The 25,353-nt window shown below is 44.5% G+C and overlaps 1 protein-coding gene across 2 annotated transcripts in view; it reads right to left on the bottom strand.

Moving 5' to 3' along the window:
• Positions 1 to 25,353, bottom strand: part of aig1 (androgen-induced 1 (H. sapiens)) — a 266,938-nt gene that overhangs the window by 144,280 nt on the left and 97,305 nt on the right. For both annotated transcript variants that reach the window (XM_052011720.1, XM_052011719.1), the window contains exons 2-3: positions 14,744 to 14,899; positions 5,853 to 5,954 (exon numbers count right to left, since the gene is read on the bottom strand). In XM_052011720.1, coding sequence (XP_051867680.1) covers positions 5,853 to 5,954; positions 14,744 to 14,899 — 258 coding nt within the window. The remainder of the gene's footprint in view (positions 1 to 5,852; positions 5,955 to 14,743; positions 14,900 to 25,353) is intronic.

Raw genomic sequence — 25,353 nt, 5'->3', positions numbered from 1 at the left:
ATCATTCATATGTCTAAGAGTCTCTTAAATGTCCCTAATGTATCTGCCCCACAACCTCTGCCAGCAGTGCGTTCCATGCACCCACCACTCTCTCTGTAAAAAACTTACCCCTGACATCCCCCTTATACCTGCCTCCAATCACCTTAAGATTATGTCCCCTCATGTTAGCCATTGTCACCCTGGGAAAAAATCTCTGACTGTCCACTCGATCTATGCCTCTTATCATCTTGTACACCTCTATCAAGTCACCTCTCATCCTCCTTCTCTCCAAAGAGAAAAGCCCTAACTTGCTCAACCTATCCTCATAAGACATGCTCTCCAATCCAGGCAGCATCCTGGTAAATCTCCTCTGCATCCTCTCTAAAGCTCCACATCCTTCCTTTATGAGACGACCAGAACTGAACACAATAATCCAAGTATTAAGGTTCTTATATGCAATGCCCCAACCAACAAAGACAAGCATGCCATATGCCTTCTTTACCGCCCTATCTACTCAAGTGGCCACTTTGAGGGAGCAATGGACTTGGACCTCAAGATCCTTCTGTACATCAATGTTGTTAAGGGTCCTGCCATTAACTGTGTACTTTTCCCTTACATTTGATTTAATAGGAACAACTTTTTCACCCAGAAGTTGGTCAGTATATGGAATGAGCTTCCAGAGGAAGTGGTTGAGGCAGGTACATTGAGAACATTTAAAAAGTACCTGGACAGCTACACGGATGGAAAGGTTTAGAGCGATGTGGGCCAAATGTGGGCAGGTGGGACTAGCTTTGATGGGAATCTTGGTCAGCATGGACCAATTGGGCCGAAGGGCCTGTTTCCTTACTGTGTGACTCTATGACTATGGCTCTGTGACTCTATTAGACCTCCCAAAGTGTAACACTGCACACTTGCTCAGGTTAAACTCCAAGAAAAAAATATAATTTTAGAAAAAAATCATTATATATTTGATGTCATGCAAACATAATGTAAATTTTTGTAAGCAAATGAAATGATATACTGTGATAAGCAAAATATGAATTACATATTTGCAGAGCTTATGAACATTGGTGGTTACGTAATGGTTAAGTTACTGGACTTGCAGCCAGGTTACTAGGCTTCTGTCCCAGAGACACGAGTTCAAATCCCACCATAAAGGTTGGAGAAAATTAATTCAAAGATTTAAAGAATCTGGAATTGGGAAAAGAAGCTGGTGTCAGTCAAGGTGACCATGAAACATGCTGGATTGTCATAAAATACCACTTGGTTCACTGGTGCTTTGGGGAAGGAAATCTGATGTCTTTACCTAGTCTGGTCAATATGTGGCTCTGGACCCATGCATGTGGTAGGTCTAAGCTTCCTTCCTCAACTCAGGGCAATTAGGGATAGGTCGATAAATGCTGGCAATGCCAGTGGCATTTACATTCCATGAGCAAATTTAAAATAAAACAAGGGCTTCTTACATCAGATAATTACAAGCCTGTCCACGTAAAGAAAAATACATACACTCATGTGGCACTCGACACACTTCAGCACATCATAACATGTTTGGGAGATCATGAAAGACTTTTAAGTGCAGTTGATTCGTTTGTTCATGGCAAGAAACTGTATTTGTTTCTCATTTTTTTGAGTAAGTTTGCAGACGACACAAAAATTGGCAGAGTTATCAATAGTGAGAAGGTTGTCAAGGGGTACAGCAGGAGATAGACCAGTTTGGAAGCTGGGATGGAGAAATGGCAAAAGGAGTTTAATCTGGACAAGTGAGAGGTGTTGCACTTTGGGAGGTCAAATGTAAGAGGAAAGTATACAGTAAATGGCAGGACCCTGAGGAGCATTGATGTACAGAGGGATCTTGAGGTGCAGGTCCATAGCTCCTTGCGAGTGGCAACACAAGTAGATCAGGTGATAAAGAAGGCGTATGGCATGCTTGCCTTCATCAGTCGGGGCATTACATATAAAAGTCGGGAAGTCATGTTGCAGCCATATAAAACACTGGTTGGGCCATATTTGGAGTATTGTGTGCAGTTCTGGTCGCCCCATTACGGGAAGGATGTGGGGGCTTTGGAGAGCGTGCAGAAGAGGTTCACCGGGATGTTGTGAGGATTAGAGAGTATCAGCTATAAAGAGAGATTGACAAACTTGGGTTGTTTTCTCTGGACTATCAGAGGCTGAGAGGAGACCTGATAGAGGTTTATAAAATTATAAGAGGCATAATTAGGGTAGACCGTCAGAGACTTTTTCCCAGGATGGAACTGTCGAATACTGGAGGGCATAGGTTTAAGGTAAGAGGGGGAAAGCTTAAAGGAGATTTACAGGACAGATTTTTTTATACAGAGAGTGGTAGGTGCTTGGAACACACTGCCCAGGGCGGGGTGGAAGTAGATATACTAATGACGGCTTAAGAGGTATTTAGAGGGGCACAGTAACATACAGGGAGTGCATGTGGATCGTATGCAGGCAAATGAGATTAGTTTAATGTCTTATTTTACTATTAAATACGTCATTGTGCAGTGTTTGAACCTACACAAAAGTAGTTCTGATTCACACTCAAAGTGAATAGCACAGACACTAAAAGAGAACACCTCTACTGGATTTTGTAGTCCACTCTCTCCTCATTTTTTGCATAATTTTCTTTGAACGTCACCTATTTGTTTATGCACACAGCCATATCTATGACATTCACACCCACTTAGTTCAGGGGGAATTCCATAAGCCAGATTCCTTGCACATTGAGTCATGGAGACAGGCCCTTCAGCCCAACAATGCTGGCCAATGAGATTGTCCCATTTGCCCATGTTTGGCCCATACCCCTCTCAACCTCCCTTATCCATGTATTTACCCAAATGTTTTTTAAATGTTGTTAGTGTACCTGCCTCAACTACTTTCTCTGGCAGTTCATTCCATATATGCACCACCCTCTGCATGAAGAGTTACCCCTCAGTTCCCTTTTAAATCTCTCTTTAAGATTTTGCCCTCTAATTTTTGGTTCACTTTGCACTCAACTTGTCTATGTCCCTCATAATTTTATACACTTCTGTAAGGTCATTCTTCATTCTCCTACGCTCCAATGTAAAAAGTCCCACCTGCTCAACCTCGCTCCATAAGTCAGTCCCTCGAGTCCCAGCAACATCCTTGTAAATATTCTTTTCACTCCTGTTTGTCACGGTTAGCATAACGCTTTACAACGCCAATGACCCGGGTTCAATTCTGGCCGCTGTCTGTAAGGAGTTTGTACGTTCTCCCCACGTCTGCGTGGGTTTCCTTCAGGTGCTCCGGTTTCCTCCCACATTCTAAAGACGTACAGGTTAGGAAGTTGTGGGCATGCTATGTTGGTGCTGGAAGCGTGGCGACACTTGCGGGCTGCCCCCAGAGCACTCTACGCAAAAGATGCATTTCACTGATCATAAGAATTTGGACCATGTTGCAGCTGTACAAAACATTGGTTAGACTGCACTTATAGTACTGTGTACAGTTCTGGTCACTGCACTACAAGAAAGATGAGGTAGCAGTAGAGACAGTGCAGAAGAGACTCACCAGGATGTTGCCTGAAATGGAGGGCTGTAGTTAAAAGTGGAGATTGGATAGGTTGAGTTTATTCTCACTGGAGGCTGAGGGGTGAGGGTTGATAAAATTATGAGAGACAGATCAAATCCTTTTTGCCTGGATGGGGACTCTAGAGCTAGATGGCACAGGTTTAAGGTGAGAGGGGAGAAAGTCAAGGGAGATTTGTGGGGTAAGTTTTTTACACAGAGGGTGGTGAATATCTGGAACAAGGTGCCAGAGGAGGTAGTAGAGGAAGATACAAATTATGCTTAGAAGGCATTTGGACAGGTACATGGATAGGAGAGGTGTAGAGGGAGATGGGCCTGATGCAGGCAAATTGGATTAGTGTAGAGAGACACCACAGTCGGCATAGACGAGATGGGCCAAAGGGCCGTTTCTTGATTCATTGATGTCATTTTTAAGTTATCCACATCTTTTGTGAGTTTGGCCCCTTTTAATATGCTAAATGTGGACCCCACCACACACAGGGCCCTATTTATCTTCTCAGGAGACGATTGGATGGAGTTGGCAGTGTAGTGGAAGGGGTAAGATTTAAACGGGGTATTGTCGCGGGGAAGGGGTTGCAGAAAGAGCAGGAGAGTTCCTCCAGGCTACACTTGAATGATCATGCCCACTGCTACTCATCTGAATCTGGACCTTACAATGAACTTGCCACATGCATACACTTCTTACTGCCTCGGGAAAGCAGCCAACATAATCAAAGACCCCACCAACCCTGGACATTCTCTCTTCTCCCCTCTCCCGATGAGCAGAAGATACAAAAGCCTGAAAGCACATACCGCCAGGCTTCAGGACAGTTTCTATCCTGCTGTTATAAGTCTCTTGAATGGACCTCTTGTACGTTAAAGATAGACTCTTGACCTCACAATCTACCTCGTTATGACCTTGAACCTTATTGTCTACCTGCGCCGCACTTTCTCTGTAACTGTGACACTATATTCTGCATTTTGTTTTTTCTTTTCCCTTGTACAGCCTCAAAGTACTTATATTTTGAAATGATCTGTATAGATAGCATGCAAAACAAAGTTTTTCATTGTAGCTCGGTACTGCTTCAAGTTCCTGGGCGTCAACATCTCAGAGGATCTATCCTGGGCCCAACACATTGATGCCATCATGAAGAAGGCATGCCAGCAGCTCTACTTCATTTGGAGTTTGAGGAGATTTGGTACGTCACCAAAGACTTTTGCAGATTTCTACAGATGTACGGTGGAGAGCATTCTGACTGGTTGCATCACCGCCTGGTATGGAGGTTCCAATGCGCAGGATCGCAAGAGGCTTCAGAGAGTTGTCGAGTCAGCCAGCTCCATCACGGGCACAACCCTCCCCACCATCAAGGACAATGTCAAGAGGCGGTGCCTCCAGAAGGTCGCATTCATCACTAAGAACCCTCACCACCGGGGACATGCCCTCTTCTCATTACTACCATCGGGGAGGAGGTACAGGAGCCTGAAGACCCACACTCAATGTTTCAGGAATGGCTTCTTCCCCTCCGCCATCAGATTTCTGAATGGCCTATGAACCCACGAATGCCACCTCATTATTCCTTTTATTTTGCACTAGTTATTTATTTCTGTAATTTATAGTAACTTTATGTCTTTTCACTGTACTGCTGCCGCAAAACGACACATTTCACATCATCTGAGTCGGCAATAATAAATCTGATTCTGAATCTGATTCTGATGTGACAATAATAATCAACCAAAGCAAACACTGACATTTGTCCTCACTACAATTATGTTGCGTTGCGTTTTTACTAAGTATTTCCAATCCTTTGAACAATAAGCAGGGAAGAATCCTTGCTGGTGATACTGAGGCTCTTGTTCCTCAGTGCGGAGCACCCTCCGAGACCCAGTGCAAGGGTCTGCTGACAAAGCCTAGAAACAAGTGCTCGCAGTCACCCTATTCCTTTCCTTCCTGCCCTTGTGTACGTGGCACACCCTGCCTCAATAATAAAGGTACATAAATGGAATATAATGATCCACAATGAGAAACAGCATTCAGCTGTATTCAGTGAATCCTTGAAAATGGTTTGGATGCGTTCTGTGAATGGGAATGTCAGTCTGGAAGTTTTGCCAAAGCAAAAAGCTACAGGTGCTGAGTATCTGAAATAAAAGCAGGAGAGGTTAGACTTGTTCAGCAGATCCCACATTATCTGCAGAGAGAAACAAAGGTTTTTCTCGTGTGGAGTCGAACCAGTAGACTTTTCTTTCCACAAAATAAAAAACTAAGTTGAAATAATTCTGTCAGAAACCGCTCAACAGTCAACGAATAATTCCCAAGTCATTGCTTGACATATTCATTGTACTCACCATTCCATGGTTAATCCATTGTGGTATAAAACTGTCCAAGATTTTTGGATAAACCAATTCTCGATCATACAGGTATAGGGCCCAGAACATTGTCACAACCAGCTGCAGGGAAACAAGAAATCAGAATATCAGTATTGCCGAGAAATCAATGTTTCACCCTTGTAGAATGTTGTTGTTTTTGTAACTGCTGTGGAGAAAAGCATAAACTGATTTGGACAGAGCATCAAAGAAACACATCTTTATTGAGGCAGCTGACTTTCTAAACTGAAGTATGTTGCTAACTAACTTCTTAAGGTAATATCAACTCCGTCAAACTTAATATAATAGTTGCAGGCGGCAGTTAATATGCATAAGCCACAAACCAGCGTAAGCACACCACAACACTCTCTTGGTATGAAAAACACAGCAGCAACGCCCACTCCCAAAAGAACTTTCAGGTATTCATGCAATAATCTATTAAAAGCTGTGCTATAGCGTTTTGCACAGAGTCCCAGATAAATGGGATTTGTACAGCTTCCCATAACGACCTGTAACAAGAGTCAGGGAGTCACAGAGGGGTACAGCACAGAAACAGGCCCTTCAGCCCATCAAGTCTGCGTCAATGATCAAGCACACATTTTTTCACGAATCCTACGCCAATTTATTCTCCCAGATTCCCATTAACTCCCTGGTATAGGTGAGTGGTAGGGTCCCTGGTTGGGGTGGGGTGTGGGAGTTGATGAAAATAAAATGGATTAGCATAGAACTAGAGTAAATGAGCGGTTAATGGTCAGTGTGGAGTCAATGGGCTGAATGGCCTGTTTTTTCGTGCTGTATCTTAATTATAGGATAATTAAGATAAATAATCTTCCTCATTATAAGAAGGATGTGGAAGCATTGGGAAGGATGCAGAGGATATTTACCAGGATGCTGCCAGGTTTGGAGAGTATGCATTATGAGGAGAGACTAAGGGAGCTAAGGCTTTACTCTTTGGAGAGAAGGAGGATGAGGAGAGACATGATAGAGGTGTACAAAATAGCGTAGACAGCCAGCGTCTCTTTCCCAGGGCACCAATGCTCAATACAAGAGGGCATGGCTTTAAAGTAATGGGTGGGAAGTTCAAGGGACATATCAGAGGGAGGTTTTTTCACCCAGGGGCATGGAATGCGCAGCCTGGGGTGGTGGTGGAGGGAGGTACATTAGTCAAATTCAAGAGATTGCTAGATAAGCATATGGAGGAATTTAAAATTGAGGGATATGTGGTAGGAAGGGGTTAGATAGTCTTAGGTGAGGTTTGAAGTTCTGTACAACATTGTGGGCCGAAGGGTCTGTATTGTGCTGTACTATTCTATGTTCTACGTTCTATGTATCTCTCTCTATGACTCTGTAACCTTGCAGATTCTACCAGCCATCTACACTGGGAGCAATTTACAGTGGCTAATTGTCCCTCCAACCCATACATCTTTGGGGATGTGGGAGGAAACTGGAGCACCCGGGGGAAGCCCACGCAGTCACAGGGAGAACGTGCAAACTCCACACAGACAGCGCCCGGGGTCAGGGTTGAACCTGGGTCGCTGGAGCTGTGAGGCAGCGGCTCTACCAGCCGCACAACTGCGTCAGTGGCTGCGCTGATCTCTGGGGAAGCTAGTCAGTGCTTAAAGAGCTCTCCCTGTGGCAGCTCCAGTACAGCGACAGAGAAAACTGACATAGAGAGGGAGAGCGCAGGAGGACAGAGCCTGTCCTTATCCTCTCCCCTACCCCGTGCGGTCCCAACACAATGTGAGGTGTGTGCTGATCGAGTGGATGGTTGAGCCAGCACACAGTTGATCTGAAAAGAGAGCACACAGCATTAGGAGATGCTGAGTGGTATTCATTTCGAGAGGTATAGTGTATAAAAGAAAAGAAGTGTTGATGAGGATCTACGGGGCACTAGTGAGGCCTCATTTGGAATACCGTGTACAGTTTTGGGTCACATGTCTTAGGAAGGATGTACTGATGTTGGAGAGGGTTCAGAGGAGATTTACGAGGATGATTCCCAGAATGAAAGGGCTTACATATGATGAGCATTTGTCAGCTCTTAGACTCTACTCACTGGAGTACAGAAGAATGAGAGGGGACCTCATAGAGACATTTAAAATGTTGAAAGGACTGGACAGAGTAGATGTGGCCAAGCTGTTTCCCTTGGTGGGTGAGTCCAGGACCAGAAGGCACAGTCTCAGAATTAGAGGGTACAGGTTTAAAACAGAGATGAGGAGAAATTTCTTTAGCCAGAGGGTGGTGAATTTGTGGAATTCCTTGCCAGGTACAGCAGTGGAGGCCAGATCATTGGAGGTGTTTAAGGAAGAGATATGGATATCTAAATAGTCAGGGTATCAAGGGATATGGGGATAAGGCCAGAAATTGGGGTTAGGTTTTTTTTGCCCCCCCCCCCCCCAATTTCTCATTTCTTTTTCTTTTTTCCTTTTTCTTTGGAGCAGACTTGATGGGCCGAATGGCCTACTTCTGCTCCCTTGTCTTGTGATCTTGTGATCAACACAAAAGTAATTGCAGGGAGTTGTGGACACAACCCAGTCCATCATGAAAACCAGCCTCCCCTCCATGGACTCTGTCTCAAGATTCAAGATTCAAGGTTTGCTTTATTGTCATTTCTCTGAGTATTTACATACACAAAAAAACGAAATACCGTTTCTCACCAGCTCATATCAGTGCAACAAAAAGAACAGTGAAAAAGATCTAAAATGTCTATAAAAACATCTCTAAAACAAAACTAAAAACATATCAACACCACATATTCATATCTGTTAAAGTGCGTTCATGTATTAATAAGTGTTTATTCAACTTGAGATGAAGTTCAACGTATCAGGTAACTAATTATCAAACTGTTTCTGCCTTCGGAAAGCAGCCAACATAATCAAAGACCCCTCCCACCCCGGACATTCTCTCTTCTCCCCCCTCCCATCTGGCAGAAGATACAAAAGCCTGAAAGCACGTACCACCAGGCTCACGGACATCTTCTATCCCACTGTTGTAAGACTATTGAACAGTACTCTTGTATGATAAAAAATGAATTCTTGACTTCACAATCTACCTCATCGTGGCCCTTGCACCTTATTGTCTGCCTGCACTGCACTTTCTCTGTAACTGTAACACTTTATTCTGCATTCTGTTATTGTTTTCCCTTCGTACTACCTTGATGCACTTATATACGGAATGATCTGTCTGGGTGGCACACAGACAAAAGCTTTTCACTGTATCTCAGTCCATGTGACAATAATAAAACTGATTCCAATTCCAAGAAGAAGCAGCACAAATGGGCCCAATTTGGAGACACATATTTACAAATAGATGTTATATAAGAAACAGCCCATCTAGTTTAACAAAATCCCAGAATAAGTCGACATTTCACTTTCCTGTGTGAATTACTTCCTGGAGTGCAGTGTACCATGATGGCTGATTCTGCCTCCTCGGTTTAGCCAGACATTTGCCACACCCTTTGTTCCCCAGTTGAAAAGTGTTGCCGGTTGAAAACTATTACAAAACTGTTCAGAAATAATGGAGGCCACAAGGGTTAGCCAGTCACAGCTGAGGAGATGAAGATCATCAACATTAAGAAGATGTGTGAAACCCAAGGATCCCAAATGCTTTTTTTATCCATTTCTCAACCACTTTTAATGACCAATCTACATGTACCAACAGGTTTCTCTTTTCCTGATTGCCCGATAGAATTATGTCTTCTGGACTACATTGTGTCTGCTTTTCCTCCCTCCAAACTGTAACACATTCCTTCGCACTCTGCCACCAAGCCATCCATTCTGGTCCTGTTGCAGGGTTTCGACCTAAAACGTCGACAATTCCTCTCTTAGGAGGTTAAGGCTTGTTACCGGACACTCTAAAAAACTTCTACAGATGTACTGTTGAAAGTATCCTGACTGGTTGCATCATGGTCTGGGACTGCAATTCAAATGCACAGGAACGTAAGAAGCTGCGAAGAGTAGTGGATTCAGCCCGATACATCACGGGCACATCCCTCTCCATCATCGGTAGTATCTACAAGAGGCGCTGCCTCAAGAAGGCAACATCCGTCATCAAAGATCCCCACCATCCGGGCCATGCCATCTTCTCGCAGCTCCCATCGGGCAGGAGGTACAGAAGCCTGAAGTCCCACACCACCAGGTTCAGGAACAGCTACTTCCCTTCAACCATTCGGTTCTTGAACCAACCGGCACAACCCTAATCACTACCCCAGTATAGCAACACTGTGACCACTTTGATCACTTTGCACTTCAATGGATTATACTTTTTTATGTTCTTTCTTGTAAAAATTGTTTAATTTATGTTTAATTTATGTTTTTCTTGTGAATGCTGCTTATCTGATGCTGTGTGCCTGTGATGTTGCTGCAAGTAAGTTTTTCATTGCACCTGTGCACACATGGACTTGTGCATCTGACAATAAACTCAAGTTTAACTGTTACTTTGACTTTGAATCTATGAATATCTATGAAATTTTTGAAACTGGATGGAACACCCTAATGTTGTTCCATTAGTTCCCATGTGTCCCCGTTTGGTTTTGCCACTAGTTACAAAATCTTAATTGTATTATAAGAGTCTACAATGAAACACCAACTGTGGACCCTTGCTCTGCATCTGGTGTGTTAAAATGAGAACTATAACTAAAAGTAAAGCAACTAAGGGGAAAAGATTACCATAAATTGATGTGAGGCATTTCAATGAGTGCTACAGTAAGATGACACAATATTAACAGGTATGTATTCGAAGAACATGCTCTCCAGAGATAATGGAGCAAGATTCATGCCACATCAGTTCCAAGAAATGAAACCACACACATTGGGACAACTATTTTCACAACTATGAAATAACAAATAAAAGTCACAGAGAGAGAGAGTTGTACAGCATAGAAACAGTGAATGGACCTAAATGATAACATAACGAAATCTTATCCAATGGGCTTTCAGCTAGAAACGATAAACACAATCTGATTTGACAATGTTTGAGAAAGTACTTTAACTAGAATTAATTCGCAGTTCAAAGAATCATCAGAATATACTGAAAAATCCAAAAAATAACCCGTAGATGCTGCAAATCTGAAATAAAAACAGACAATGCTGGAGAATTCAGCAGGTTCAGGGAGCATCAGAGGAAAGAGAAACGGGTCTGAGATCCTTCCTCAGAACTGGGACAGAGAGAGATGCAAGTAGGAGAAAATATGTTGGCGGGGGGGGGAGGTATGTTGAACAAAGGGAATGTCTGTGATACGATGTCGAAGAGACCAGATGTTCGATGGTAACTTTGGGGAGGAACATTCCCTCTGTGTGCCATGTGGAAGAAACCCTTGATTCAGCTGCTGAGGGATGAGTTGGGGTGGGGGTGGGGTTCATGAGATGCAGTGTACAGAGGGAACCCAACCAGGAGTAACAATCCCCAGTGTTTTCTCTGTCCAATCACCAGCACTTCTCTACAACGGTCTCTCCTTCCCACCATTTTAATTGGGAGCAGAGTCCTTAAATTTATTCTTTTGAAAATAAAGCAGGTTTGACATGGACGCTAACACTTTTTGGATTTTCGTCGATGAAATAAAGCTCACTGTAACTTAGTGGGCCAAATGGTGACTTTTTGTTCCATAATGATTTCCATGATTTTATGTAACCAGATATGCTCAGGACAAATATCATAAGATAGACACAGTAAAGTGCTTTATTTAAGGACAGTGTTGTAAATATGGTGACACAGGAGACTGTAGATGCTGCAATATAGAGTGACGCACACAGGAGCTGGAGGGACTCAGCGGGTCAGGCAGCATCTGTGGAGGGAAAGGAACAGTCAACGCTTTGGGTCGAGAGCTGCTTCTTCACTCCAGATGAAGGGTCTCGACCCGAGACGTCGACTGTCCATTTCCCTCCATCGATGCTGCCTGACCCGCTGAGTTCCTCCAGCTCCTTTGTGTGTTAGTATTAGAAATATGTTTAGAGTCTTAGAGTCAGAATTGTACGGCACAGAAATGTGCCCTTCGGCCCAACTTGTCCACCCGGACTGCGATGCATATTTACATTAATTGCATTTGCCCACATTAGGCCCATATCCCTCTATGCCTTACCTATCCAGGTACCTAGCCAAACACCTTTTAAATGTTGCAATTGTATCTGTCTCTATCACTTCATCTGGCAGCTCTTTCCAGATAACCACCAGCCTCTGTGTGAAAAGCTTGCCCCTCAGATCTTCTTTGCTTTTCTCCCCAGACTTATGCCCTCCAGTTTTGGTCTCTCCACCCTGTGGAAAAAGATCTACCCTATCGGTATTGGTATTGGTTTATTATTGTCACTTGTACCGAGGTACAGTGAAAAACTTGTCTTGCATACCGATCGTACAGGTCAATTCATTACACAGTGCAGTTACATTGAGTTAGTACAGAGTGCATTGATGTAGTACAGGTAGTGATATAGAGCTTAAATTTAAAAGTGTCACATGATTATAGTAAGGGTATTGAGTAGATCTGTAGAGAGCAGCTTGCAACAAGAAGCCATGCTCCGGTGCCATCTTAAGTTCTATTAAGCACCCAATTACACTAACCTTCAGTTTTATTCTCCCCACTTTCCCATCAACTCCCCTCAGATTCTTCCTCTCATCCACACACTAAGGGGCAATTTACAGCGGGCAATTAACCCACCATCCTGCACATCTTTGTGATGTGGGAGGAAACTGGAGCCCCCAGAGGAAACCACGCGGTCACAGGGAGAACATGCAAACACCACACAGACAATGCCAGAGGTCAGGGCGGAATGCCACTTGCAGGAGCTTGAGGCAGAGGCTGTACAAGCTGTGCCACTATGCTGCCCTCACTGAATCCTGCCATGTGCACATTCAGATTTGTTTCCTTCAACGTTGATGGCTGTGCCTTCAGCTGCTGAGGCATTGAGGTCTGGAATTCCCTTCCTCAGCGTCTCTCCCTGGCAGATGTAACTTAAAATCTACCTTTTTGATAAAGCATTTGATCATCTCGCTTAAACTCAGTTTAACAACCTCATTTTAAACCCTTCATCATTTTATAAACCCCTATAAGTTCATTAATTCAGGCACTGCCAGCACAGAGGACCGTGCCTACAGATGTTACATTTCTAATATTTTCCTCAGACAATCCATGGGATCTCAGTCCACGTTGCAGTAGGGGACTAGGGGCTTAACTGGTTGGTTGAACAGGTTGGGGTTAGATAATAAAGGCTCTGTCTATTTTTTACAGAAGAAAAAGAGAATGAGATCACATTTTGCCAACGCTTTTAACAACCAAGTTAGTTCTTTCAAAGCATAGCTGTTGATGCATTGTGTGTGACTGGGCCTTTAAGATTATGAAATTATTTGGTAGGTTTGACATAAAAAAAAGACGTTTCCACTTGTCAAGATCAGAACAGAGTCATAAAAGACCCATGAATATAAGATAATCACAAGTCCAATCAGTAATTCAGAGAATGCTTACAGTGTAGAGGCGGGGAGATCACTTGTCTTCAAGGAAAAGCAGAATAAATACATAAGGCAGAAAGGAATAGAGCGAGATGTTGATTGATTAGATAAAGAAATATCATGAGAAGCCTATTTTTGTGCTATAAATACTTTGTAATGTTGCAAAGAGGAAAGAATCTTCTCAGATGCAAAGATAAAACTCTGGTCCGTTAATGATGTGATTAGAGGATTCTCTTCACTGAAGCACAGATGGGTGAATGTTCTGTTTTAATGACCCTGATGTTGCATGCCGGGAGCACCTATTAGATATATTTTTTTAGATATTTCTTTAATAGTCACATATACATCGAAACACACAGTGAAATGCATCTTTTGCGTAGAGTGTTCTGGGGGCAGCCCGCAAGTGTCGCCACTCTTCCGGTGCCAACATAGCATGCCCACAACTTCCTAACCCCGTACGTCTTTGGAATGTGGGAGGAAACCGGAGCACCCGGAGGAAATTCACGCAGACACATGGGGAGAACGTATGAACTCCTTACAGATAGCGGCGGGAATTGAACCCAGGTCACTGGCACAGTAGTAGCGTTACACTAACTGCTGCACTAACGTGCAGCTCGTAAGCTCTGATAACTTAGCTCCTATATTAATGATTGAACACACACCTTGCTGTTCAATAACACAAGACGTAACAGCTTTTTTATGGCCTCACACAGGCTGAAACCTGTAAAAAAGTGTTCTTAAGAAGGAAGAGCATGGTTTTCTTAAAGTGGGTATATTGACAGAGTCATAGCATGGAAACAGGCCCTTCGGCCCAACTGGTCTGTGCCAACCAAGATGCCCATCTAAGCTAGTCCCATTTGCCCACATTTGGCCCATATCCCCATAAACCTTTCCTATCCATGTACCCGTCCAAGTGTCATAGAGTCATATAGCATAGAAACAGTCCCTTCAGCCCATCTGATCCATGCTGACCAAGATGCCCCATCCAAGCTAATCCATTTTGCCAGCATTTGGCCCATATCTCTCTAAGCCTTTCCTATCCATGTATCTGTCCAACTGTCTTTTAAATGTTGTTATTGTACCTGCCTCAACCACTTCCTCTGGCAGCTCGTTCCATATACTGACCACCCTCTGGATGGAAAAATTGCCCCTCAGGTTCCTTATAAATCTTTACCCTCTCAACTTAAGCCTCTGCCCTCGAAGCAGATACATCACAGAACTAAACTACAAGGCAACCCAATACTATGTCACAACACCATATCTATCTGGAACTCAGGTCAATGGTCAAGGACTTCAGCTCACAACCTGCTCAGTATTTTGCCCACTTAACCCTCAATCCTAAACTCTCTACGTGCGCTCCCATCAGATGAAGCTCTGGTGCACCCAGCCAGGGTACATAAAGCACAAAAAAAAAGTTAATGAGAAAATACACCACCACTTACCACGCCCACGGGAAAGGCCAGGACAGCCATGAGCCAATCTCGAAGGGAAATCAACTTCCTCAGTTGTCTCTGCTGTTCTTGGTCATTGGAGCCTTGGGTCAGGAGGCTGGACAGGTCAGTTAGAACACTGATGCCAAAGAATACAGTCTGGATAACCTGTTCAACAAACAGCACCATGAAGCTAAATGATAATCAAACTTTTAGGACATTCACTCCTTTATTTTTGACCCTGGCAATATTGGATCCTTTCAACAAAGCTCGGCAAAAATATAAGAAGAAAGCAATAGTTTCTGTTGAGTTATAGAGTCATACAGCACAGAAACAGGCCCTTCAGCTCATCACGTTCCTGCCAACCATTAAGTATCCAGTTAGACTGTTGGAGAGCAGAGGGACCTTGGGGTGCAAGTCCATGACTCATTGAAAGTGGCTACACAGGTAGACAAGGTGGTTAAAAAGGCTTATGGAATGTTTGCTTTCATTAATCGGGGTATTGAGTACAGGAGTCAAAAAGTTATGATGCATCTCTATAGAACTCCAGTTAGGCCGCATTTAGAGTATTGCGTGCAATTCCGGGCACCTCACTGTAGGAAGGATGTCGAGGCTTTAGAGAGGACGTGGAAGAGGTTTACTAGGATGCTGCCTGGATTAGAGGGCATGTGCTATCAGGAGAGGCTGGACAAACTTGGGCTCTTCTCTCTGGAACGGCAGAGGCTAAGGGGTGATCTGTGGGAAGGGTATAAAACTATGAGGGGAACAGATAGGGTGGACAAGCAATATCTTTTTCCTATTATTGAGTGATCCAGTACTAGAGGGCATGCATTTAAGGTGAGAGGGGGTAGGTTCAGAACAGATGTCAGGGGTATGTTTTTTACTGAGAGGGTGGTGGATGCCTGGAATGCGTTGCCTGATAGGGTGGTGGAGGCAAGTTCATTGGGGGGTTTTAGGAGGGGCTTGGATGAGCACATGAATGAGAGGGAAATGGAGGGATGTGGGCATTCTGTAGGTAGGAGGGATTAGCTATGTTGGCACAACATTATGGGCCGAAGGGCCTGTTCTGTGCTGTACTGTTCCATGTTCTATTTTCAATGTTCTAGATTAATCCCATTTATCTCTTGGTCTGTTGCCTTCTAAACTTTGATCATTCAGGTGCACATCTAGATACTGTTCAAATGTTGTGAGAGTCTCTGCCCCCCTCAGGCAGTGCGTTCCAGATTCCAACCAGCCTATAGGTGGTAAAGGTTCTTCCCCACTTTCCCTTCCAACTCTTGATCCTAAATCCATGCTCTCTAGTTTTAGATACCTCTGCTATGACCAAGGAACTGATTGTGGACTTCAGGAAGGGGAAGTCAGGGAGGTGACACACCAGTCCTCATTGAGGGGTCAGCGGTGGAAAGGGTGAGCAGCTTTAAGTTCCTGGGTATCAACATCTCAGAGGATCTATCCTGAGCCCAACACATTGATGCAATCACAGAGAAGGCATGCCAGCAGCACTAATGGAGTTTGAGGAGATTCGGTACGTCACCAAAGACTCTTGCAAATTTCTGTAGATGTACGGTGGAGAGCATTATGACTGGTTGCATCACCGCCTGGTATGGAGGCTCCAATGCACAGGATCGCAAGAGGCTGCAGAGGGTTGTAGACTCAGCCAGCTCCATCACGGGCACAACCCTCCCCACCATCGAGGACATCTTCGAGGCGGTGCCTCAAGAAGGTCATCACTAAGGACCCTCATCATCCGGGACATGCCCTCGTCTCATTACTACCATTGGGGAGGAGGTACAGGAGCCTGAAGACCCACACTCAATGATTCAGGAACAGTTTCTTCCCCTCTGCCATCAGATTTCTGAACGGTCCACGAACCCAGGAACACTACCTTGCTATTCATTCTTTTTTGCACTATTTATTTTGTAGTTAAAAGTAATTTATGTCTTTGCACTGTACAGCTGCCGCAAAACAACACATTTCACGATATACAGTATAAGTCGATGATAATAAACCTGATTCTGATTAATAAATTAATTAAACTATAATATATATTATATTATACACGGTAGTGTAGCGGTTCGCATAATGCTATTACAGTGACAGCAACTCAGGTTCAATTCCAGCTGCTGTCTGTAAGGAGTTTGTACCTTCTCCCCGTGTCTGTGTGGGTTTCCTCCAGGTGCTCCAGTTTCTTCCCACGTTCCAAAGACGTATGGGTTAGGAAGTTGTGGGCATGCTATGTTGGCACCAGGAGTGTGGCGACACTTGCGGGCTGCCTAGAACACTCTACGCAAAAGGTGCATTTCACTGTGTGTTTCGATGTACATGTGACTAATAAAGAAATCTTATATATCTTTTATCTTATACTGTTATAATATACTACAGTTTGATCTCCAGGAGACAGTCAATAATTGGTAATTAATAAAAATGAATAAAATAAGCATTGGTCCTCTAAAATATGAATTTAGGGAACTAATGGATACGTAAGAGATTTCAGGTGCTGGAACTTGGAGCAAAAAACATAAAGCTGGAGGAACGCAATGGGTCAGGCAGCATCTGTGGAGGGAAATGGACCGTCTACATTTCAGGACAAGACCCTTCATCTGGACTGAGAGTATAGAGTGGAGATAACCAGTATAATGGAATGGAGGGAAGGGGTGGACAAGAGCTGGCAGGTGATAGGTGGATCCAGGTGAGGAAGGGTAATAGGCAGATGGAGGAGGGGAAGGTGGGAATAGCGACAGAGGCTTTGAGGTGACCTACTGAGTTCCTTCAGCTTTTTTGCTTTGGGGGATTTATACTGGGAAACAAAGAGATGGCAGATGAATTAAACAGGCATTTTGACTCTGTCTTCTCTGTAGAGTGTACATATCCTAGAAATAACTCAGTACTTTGGAGGGTCTCGGGAAAACTACAGTCACCAAGGAGGTGGGCCTGAGCAAATTCTCGGAGCTGGTGGTTGAGAGTTCTCTGATCTGATGGACTTCATTCTTTGGTCTTAAAAGAAGTGGCCAGTGAGATAGTTGGTGCACTGGTTTTAACTTTCTAAAACCCTCCAGATCTGGTGAAGGTTTCATTATAATGGAAAAAAGCAAATGTAACTCGATACTAAAAGGAGGGAGGCGGTGGCGGCAAAAAGCAGGAAACTACAGGCCAGTTATTTTAATGTCGGTCATTGAGAAAACATTAGAAGCTCTTATTAAAGATGTCATTGCCGAAAAATTCAAGGTAATCAGGCAAAGTCAATGTGGTTTTGAGAATAGGGAAATCATGTTTGACCAGCTTATTGGAGTTCTTTGAAGAAGTGACATGTGCTGTGGATGAAGGGGAACTGGTGGATAAACTATGCTTAGATCTGCAGACGGCATTCAATAAAGTGCCGTATCAAAAGTTATTGCAGAATGTAAGAGCTCATGGTGTAGGACATAACATATTGGTGTGATTAGAAGGTTTGCTTACTAACAAGAAACAGAGTGGACATGATCGGGTCCTTTCCTGGCTGTAACCAGTGGGGCCCCGGTGTGTCTGAGGGGAACGTGGGGAACAGGACTCCGGTGAACTATAAGACACAGGGATAGCAGATTAGATTTCTTTTTAAGATCGCTTTATTAGTCACATGTACATCGAAACATACAGTGAAATGTATCTTTTTACGTAGAGTGTTCTGGGGAGCAGCCCGCAAGTGTCGCCGCGCTTCCGGCGCCAACATAGCACCCCCACAGCTTCCTAACCCGTACGTTTTTGGAATGTGGGAGGAAGCCCGAGCACCCGGAGGACACCCACGCAGTCACAGGGAGAACGTACAAACTCCTTACAGACAGCGGCTGGAATTGAACCTGGGTCGCTGGTGCTGTAATAACGTTATGCTAACCACTACACTACCGTATTATCAGAGCTTTACTGTACCTAAGTCTTCTAGCCATTACTTTCAGATCATCTTCCCTCCTACTCTTGATCTGTTCAAACACCTAGTTTATTGATAATAAAAATAAAGAATTTTCAAAGTCAATAGTTTTTCTCCACACTTAATCCTGCTTTGATGAATGAAAATATTCATTACATTCACTGGCTTAAACATAAAAACAATCAGAGAAGACATACGAAGGACAAATATACATTTGCAGCTGTATTTTATATCAGGCAACTTTAAGAACATAGAAAGAATGAGACAGCGCTGGACAGGCCATTCGGCCCATGATGTCATACTGACCTTGATGTCAATTTATACTAAAAGTCCTCCTCCTGTGTATCATCCCTATCCCTCCATTCCCTTCACATTCATGTGTCTATCTAAAAGCTTCTTAAAATTCACCAAACTGCCTGCTTCCACTACTACCCCTGGTGACCCACTCCAGGCACCTACCATACTCTGCGTAAAAAAAAACTTGCCCTTCACGCCGCCTTTAAACTTCCTTCCTCTAACCTTAAAAGCATGTCCTCTGGTGTTTGATATTTCTACCCCAGGGAAAAGACTCTGATCCTATCAATATTCTATCAATGCCTCTCTAATTTTAAAAACCTCTATCAGGTCTCCCCTCAGCCTCCGATACTCCAGGGAGAACATCCCAAGATTGTCCAACCTTTCCTTATAGCTCATACCCTCCAATCCAGGCAGCATCCTGCTGAACATCTTCTGCACCCTCTCCACAGTCACTACATACTTAACATATTAAAATATACCAGGAACATTATCAGAAAAAAAGTTGACACTGAGTCACATAATTTGATGGAATGATTGATAACTAAGGGCTGGCCAAAGAGATAGGTTTTAGGCAGGGAATTAGTAAAGAAAAGAGAGAACTGGAGGGTTCGGAAGGGGATTCCTGAAGGTGGGGTCAGCCAGCTGAATAAAGGGCTACTGGGAGAGGGAGGAGGGAAGGGGAGGGTAGGGATGTTTGGGTCCAGTACAAGACTGTAAGACTTTGAACAGTGGCCAAAATGACAATGGTTGCCAAGGTCAGTTTAGGACATAGAGTTTGAGATGGATATAAACAAAACCCCAAGCTAGAGCTTTCTTTCAAATTCAGATTTGCAGTTTTTTAAAATATATATTCATTCCAGGGATGTAGGCTTCGCAGTCTGAGCCTGTCCTGGTCCAACCACATAGACGTCATGGCCAAGAAAGCTCCTTGAACCGCTGCAGTCCTTGAGGTGTGGGTGTACCCACTGTACTGTTGGGGAGGGAGCTCCAGGATTTTGACCCAGTGACGGTGAAGGGACGGCGATATATTTCCAAGTCAGGATGGTGTGTGGCTAGAAGGGCAACTTCCAGGGGGCGGTGTTCCCCGGGCTTTTGCTGGTCTTGTCCTTCCAGCTAGTAGAGGTGGTGGGTTTGGAAGGTGCTGTCTGAGGAGTCTCGGTGAGTTGCTGCAGTGCCTCCTGTAGATGGTCCACACTGCTGCCACTGTGCATCGGTGGCGGAGTGAGCGAATGGTTGTGGGTGGGATGCCTATCAAGTGGGCTGCTGTGTCCGGTATGGTGTCGAGCTTCTTGAGTGCTGTTGAAGCCCATCCAGGCAAGTGGAGGGTGTTCCGTCACACTCCTGGCTCGAGCCTTGTAGATGGGAGACAGGCTCTGGGGAGTTAGGAGGCGAATTACTCACCACAGGATTCCCAGCCTCTGACCTGCTATTGTAGCCTCTCTGTGTACATGGCTACTCCAGGTCAGTTTCTGGTCAATGGTAACCCCCAGGTTATTGATGGTGGGGGACTGAGTAATAGTAACACCCTCGAATGTCAGGGGGTGATAGGAGTTTCACTGACAGGTATCAAAACAGGCATGGCTATCAAGAACAAAAGGCGCTAACTGTGAGAGTTCTGGAGTTCTCTGGGGCAGATGCATGTCACAAAACTGGGTGTACTGCAAAATCCAAATGCAACGTATTGTGTTGTCAATAAGGAAATTCAATGCAGGTGTGAGAGGTTCGACAGAGGTGTACAAAACCACGGCTTGTTTAGACAGAGTAAAAAGAGGGGAAGTTGTACCCATTAACAAATGGACCAAGGACCAAGTGACGTGATAGCAAAAAGACTGATTCGAGAACAGCTGCTTGTCCACTTTTTGAACGTAGCAAGACTTTGTTTCCAAAGCCCTTTCAGAAAGTGAGATTGCTGATGCAGGGTTTCGATCTAAAACCTTGATAATTCCTTCCCACACCCCCTGACAGATGCTGCTGAATTCACTGAGTTCCTCCAGCTGATTGTTTCTTTTGTGTTGGATTCAGACCCCAACCGTCTCACTGAGCTGATTACTTTTTCTCAGCACCTCCTAACCCACTTACCCATTAACAAATCCATGGCCCCTTATGTTAAGGGAACTAGGTCTTTCTCATTTACTCTGTCTGTATGTTGAATTAATTTAAACCTCAGATAAATCCGCCCTCATTTTCCTTTGTGGCAGCTTAGGCAATGTCCCCTTGTGATTACATAGAATGTAGAACATCGAACAGTACAGCACAGGAACAGGCCCTTCGGTCCACGATGTTGTGCCGAATAATTAAACTAGGAATTAATTGCTTAAATAAACTAATCCCTTCTGCCTACATGATGTCCATATCCCCCCATTCTCTGCACATTCATGGGCCTGTTAGTGTAACGCTATTACGTTGCCAGCGACCCGGGTTCAATTCTGGCCGCTGTCTGTAAGGAGTTTGTATGTTCTCCCCGTGTCTGCGTGGGTTTCCTCGGGGTACTCCGGTTTCCTCCCACATTCCAAAGACGCACGGGTTAGGAAGTTGTGGGCGTGCTATGTTGGCGCCGGAAGCGTGGCGACACTTGCGGGCTGCCCCCCAGATCACTCTATGCAAAAGATGCATTTCACTGTGTGTTTCGATATACGCGTGACTAATAAAGGTATCTTATCTTATCTGAACGCCTCTGTCGTATTTGCCTCCACTCCCACCCCTGGCAGCCCATTCCAGGTACCCACCACTCTCTGTGTATAAAACTTGCCCTGCACATCTTCTATGAATTTATCCCCTCTCACCCCCATGCATGCCCTCTAGTATTCGACAATTGCAATTTGCCTTTGCAAGGTCTTCTGTGGCCTCTCATCCTTCCTCTGATTTGATGTCTAGATCCACACGCATCCTCCAGCTGTAGCTTCACTGGTGTTTTATTCAATTCTGATTGGCTTCCACGCTCTTCTTTCTGCCCAACAACACCCTTAATCTGAGTTCCTGCCCTGTTGGGCTCTGCCACTCCACACTGAAGGCAGAATACAAGGTTAATGGCAGGACTCTGAGCAGTGTGAGGGAACAGAGGGATCTTGGGGTCAACGTCCATAAATCCCTCAAGGTTGCCGCGCAGTTTGATAGAGTTGTTAAGAAGGTGTATGGAGTGTTGGCCTTCATTAGTCGGAGTATTGAATTCAAGAGCCATGAGGTGATGTTGCAGCTTTATAGAACTCGGGTCAGACCACACTTGGAGTCTTGTGTTCAGTTCTGGTCGCCTCATTATAGGAAGGATATGGAAGCTTTAGAGAGGGTGCAGAGGAGATTTACCAGGATGTTGACTGGACTGGAGAGCATGTCTTATGAGGATAGGTTGAGTGAGCTCGGGCTTTTCTCTTTGGAGAGAAGGAGGATGAGAGGTGACTTGATAAGAGGCACAGATCGAGTGGACAGTCAGAGACCTTTTCCCAGGGCGAAAATGGCTAACACGAGGGAGCATAGTTTTAAGGTGATTGGAGCAAGATATAAGAGGGATGTCAGGGGTAATTTTTTACACAGAGAGTGGTGGGTGCGTGGAATGCACTGCCATCAGAGGTTGTGGAGGCAGATACATTAGGGACATTTAACAGAGATAGACACATAAATGATAGAAAAATGGAGGGTATGTGGGAGGAAAGGTCTTAGATCTTAGAGCAGGATAAAATGTCGGCACAGCATGGTGGGCCAAAGGGCCTGTACTGTGCTGTAATGTTCTATGTTCTCCAGAACACAGCATATCTCAGCCTCCTTCCAGGCCAGCCAGCATCCCCTCTGGGAGTAGTTACTCCACCACCAATGTTGCTCAGCTGGAGCAGGGCTCTTGTTTGCTGCATGGGCTTGTTTTGCAATTTACAGGAGCAAAATAAATTGAAATTGGAGCATGATCCAGAGGATCACACCCATTAAAAGAGTTGAACTACGCAGTGTGAACATCGTTTGTTAACTGGCCTCACTGAAACAGCAGCTAATACAATTAGACATGAATGCAATGAATGTTTGGTCTGTTATGTTGGAACAGTGAAAATTTTAGCTCTATGGTAATGATTTCTGACCAAAATCTGATCAACAGCTCTTTCTCTAAGACTAATAGTCTACTGTAGAATTTCAGAGCATCGGACACCTTTATCACATAAACTCCTGTGTAAGATTTGTCTTTCAGAACAATCCAACATTCATTAATTGGACTGAATCAGGTGAGCTCTACACTAGTATTAGAACAGCATCAATGCAAGCTGAATGATTTACTTTTGCAAACTGTTGCCTGGGCAGCATAGTAGTGTAGCATGCCTCATAGCTCCGGAGTCCTGGGTTCAATCCCGACCTCGGGTGCTGTTTCTGTGGAGACTGCAAGTTCTTCCGCTGAACAAATGGGTTTCCTCCGGCTGCTCCGGCTTCCTCCCACATCCCAACGACGTACAGATTGGAAGGTTAGTTGACAGCTGTAAATTGCCCCTTGTATGTGTGTGAGGGATAGAATCTGAGGGGTGGGTGGGAGTTGATGAGGATGTGGGAAGCTATTGATGTCAGGTGAGTGTAAATGTGTGGTTGATGGTCAGCACAGACTCAGTGGGCCAAAGGGCCTGTTTCCCTGTTATATACATAGAACAGTAAAGCGCAGAATAGGCCCTTCGGCCCACAATGTTGTGCCGACATAGCTATTCCCTCCTACCTACAGAATGCCCATATCCCTCTATTTTCCTCTCATTCATGTGCCCATCCAAGCCCCTCTTAAAAGCCCCCAATGAGTTTGCCTCCGCCACCTGATCAGGCAACGCATTCCAGGCATCCACCAGTCTCTGAGTGAAAAATGTACCCCTCACGTCTCTTCTGAACCTACCCCCTCTCACCTTAAATACATGCCCTCTGGTATTGGATCACTCAATAATGGGAAAAAGATATTGCTTGTCCACCCTATCTATGCCCTTCATAATTTTATACACTTCCAACAGATCACCCCTCAGCCTCTGCCGCTCCAGAGAAAGGAGCCTAAGTTTGTCCGGCCTATCCTGATATCTCTCTGTGACTCTGAGTGTGACTGTCAATATGAAGAGAGAATGGGTATTGGGTAATACATTTCCCAATCATTGTGGTCTTCTTAAGCTTTGGGAAAGAGAATAACGTATTCTTAAGCTAACAGTAAATAAAACAACAGCAGCTGCTGGAAATCTGAAATAGAAGCAGAGAATGTCGGAAATACTCAGCAGGTCAGGCAGCATCTGTGGAGGGAGAAACAGAAAGGAAACCAGCCCCTCCATGGACTCTGTCTACACTTCCCGCTGCCTCGGGAAAGCAGCCAACATAATCAAGGACACTTCCCACCCCAGACTCTCTCTCTTCTCTCCTTTCCCATCGGGCAGAAGATATAAAAGCTGGAGAACACGTACCACCAGGCTCAAGGACAGCTTCTATCCCGCTGTTATCAGATTCTTGAATGGGCTGCCCCCAGAACACTATGCAAGAAGATGCATTTCACTGTGTGTTTCGATGTACATGTGACTAATAAAGATATCTTATCTTATCTTAAAGGTGAACTCTTGAAGGCATAGAATCAGAGAAAGCATCCTATCCGGATGCATCACAGCTTTGTACGGCAACTGCTCTGCCCGTGACTGCAAGAGTTGTGGACACAGCCCAGAGCATCACAGACACCAGCCTGCCCTCCTTGGACTCTGTCTTTACCTCTCGCTGTCTTGGTGAAGCAGCCAACGTAATCAAAGACCCCACCCAGCCACGTCATTCTCTCTTCTCCCCTCTCCCGTCAGGCAGAAGATACAAGAGCCTGAGGGCACATACCACCAGGTTCAGGGACAGCTTCTATCCCACTGTTATAAGACTATTGAGTAGTTCCCTCATACGATGAGATGGACTCTTGACCTCACAAGCTACCTTGTTATGAACTTGCACCTTATTGTCTACCTGCAATGCACTTCCTCTGCAACTGTTACACTTTACTCTGTATTCTGTTATTGTTTTTACCCTGTACGACCTCAATGCACTGTGTAATGAATTGATCTGTATGAACGTTATGCAAGACAAGTTTTTCACTGTACCTCGGTACATGTGACAATAATAAACCGATACCAATACCAATACCTCGTCATGGCCCTTTCACCTTATTGTCTGCCTGCACTGCACTTTCTCTGTAACTGTAACACTATATTCTGCATTCTGTTTTTCTTTTTACTGCCTCAATGTACTTATGTATAGCATGATCTGTCTGGATGGCACGCTTTTCTCTGTATCTTGGTACATGTGACAGTAAGATAAGATAAGATTTCTTTATTAGTCACATGTACATTGAAACACACAGTGAAATGCATCTTTTGCGTAGAATGTTCAGGGGCAGCCCGCAAGTGTCGCCACGCTTCCGGCACCAACACAGCATGCCCACAACTTCCTAACCCGTACGTCTTTG

The sequence above is a fragment of the Pristis pectinata genome, chromosome 3 (assembly GCF_009764475.1).
Source record: "Pristis pectinata isolate sPriPec2 chromosome 3, sPriPec2.1.pri, whole genome shotgun sequence".
Taxonomy (NCBI): Eukaryota; Metazoa; Chordata; class Chondrichthyes; order Rhinopristiformes; family Pristidae; genus Pristis; species Pristis pectinata.
Note: the sequence above shows the minus strand (reverse complement) of the source record. Positions and strands in the feature narration are given on the sequence as shown.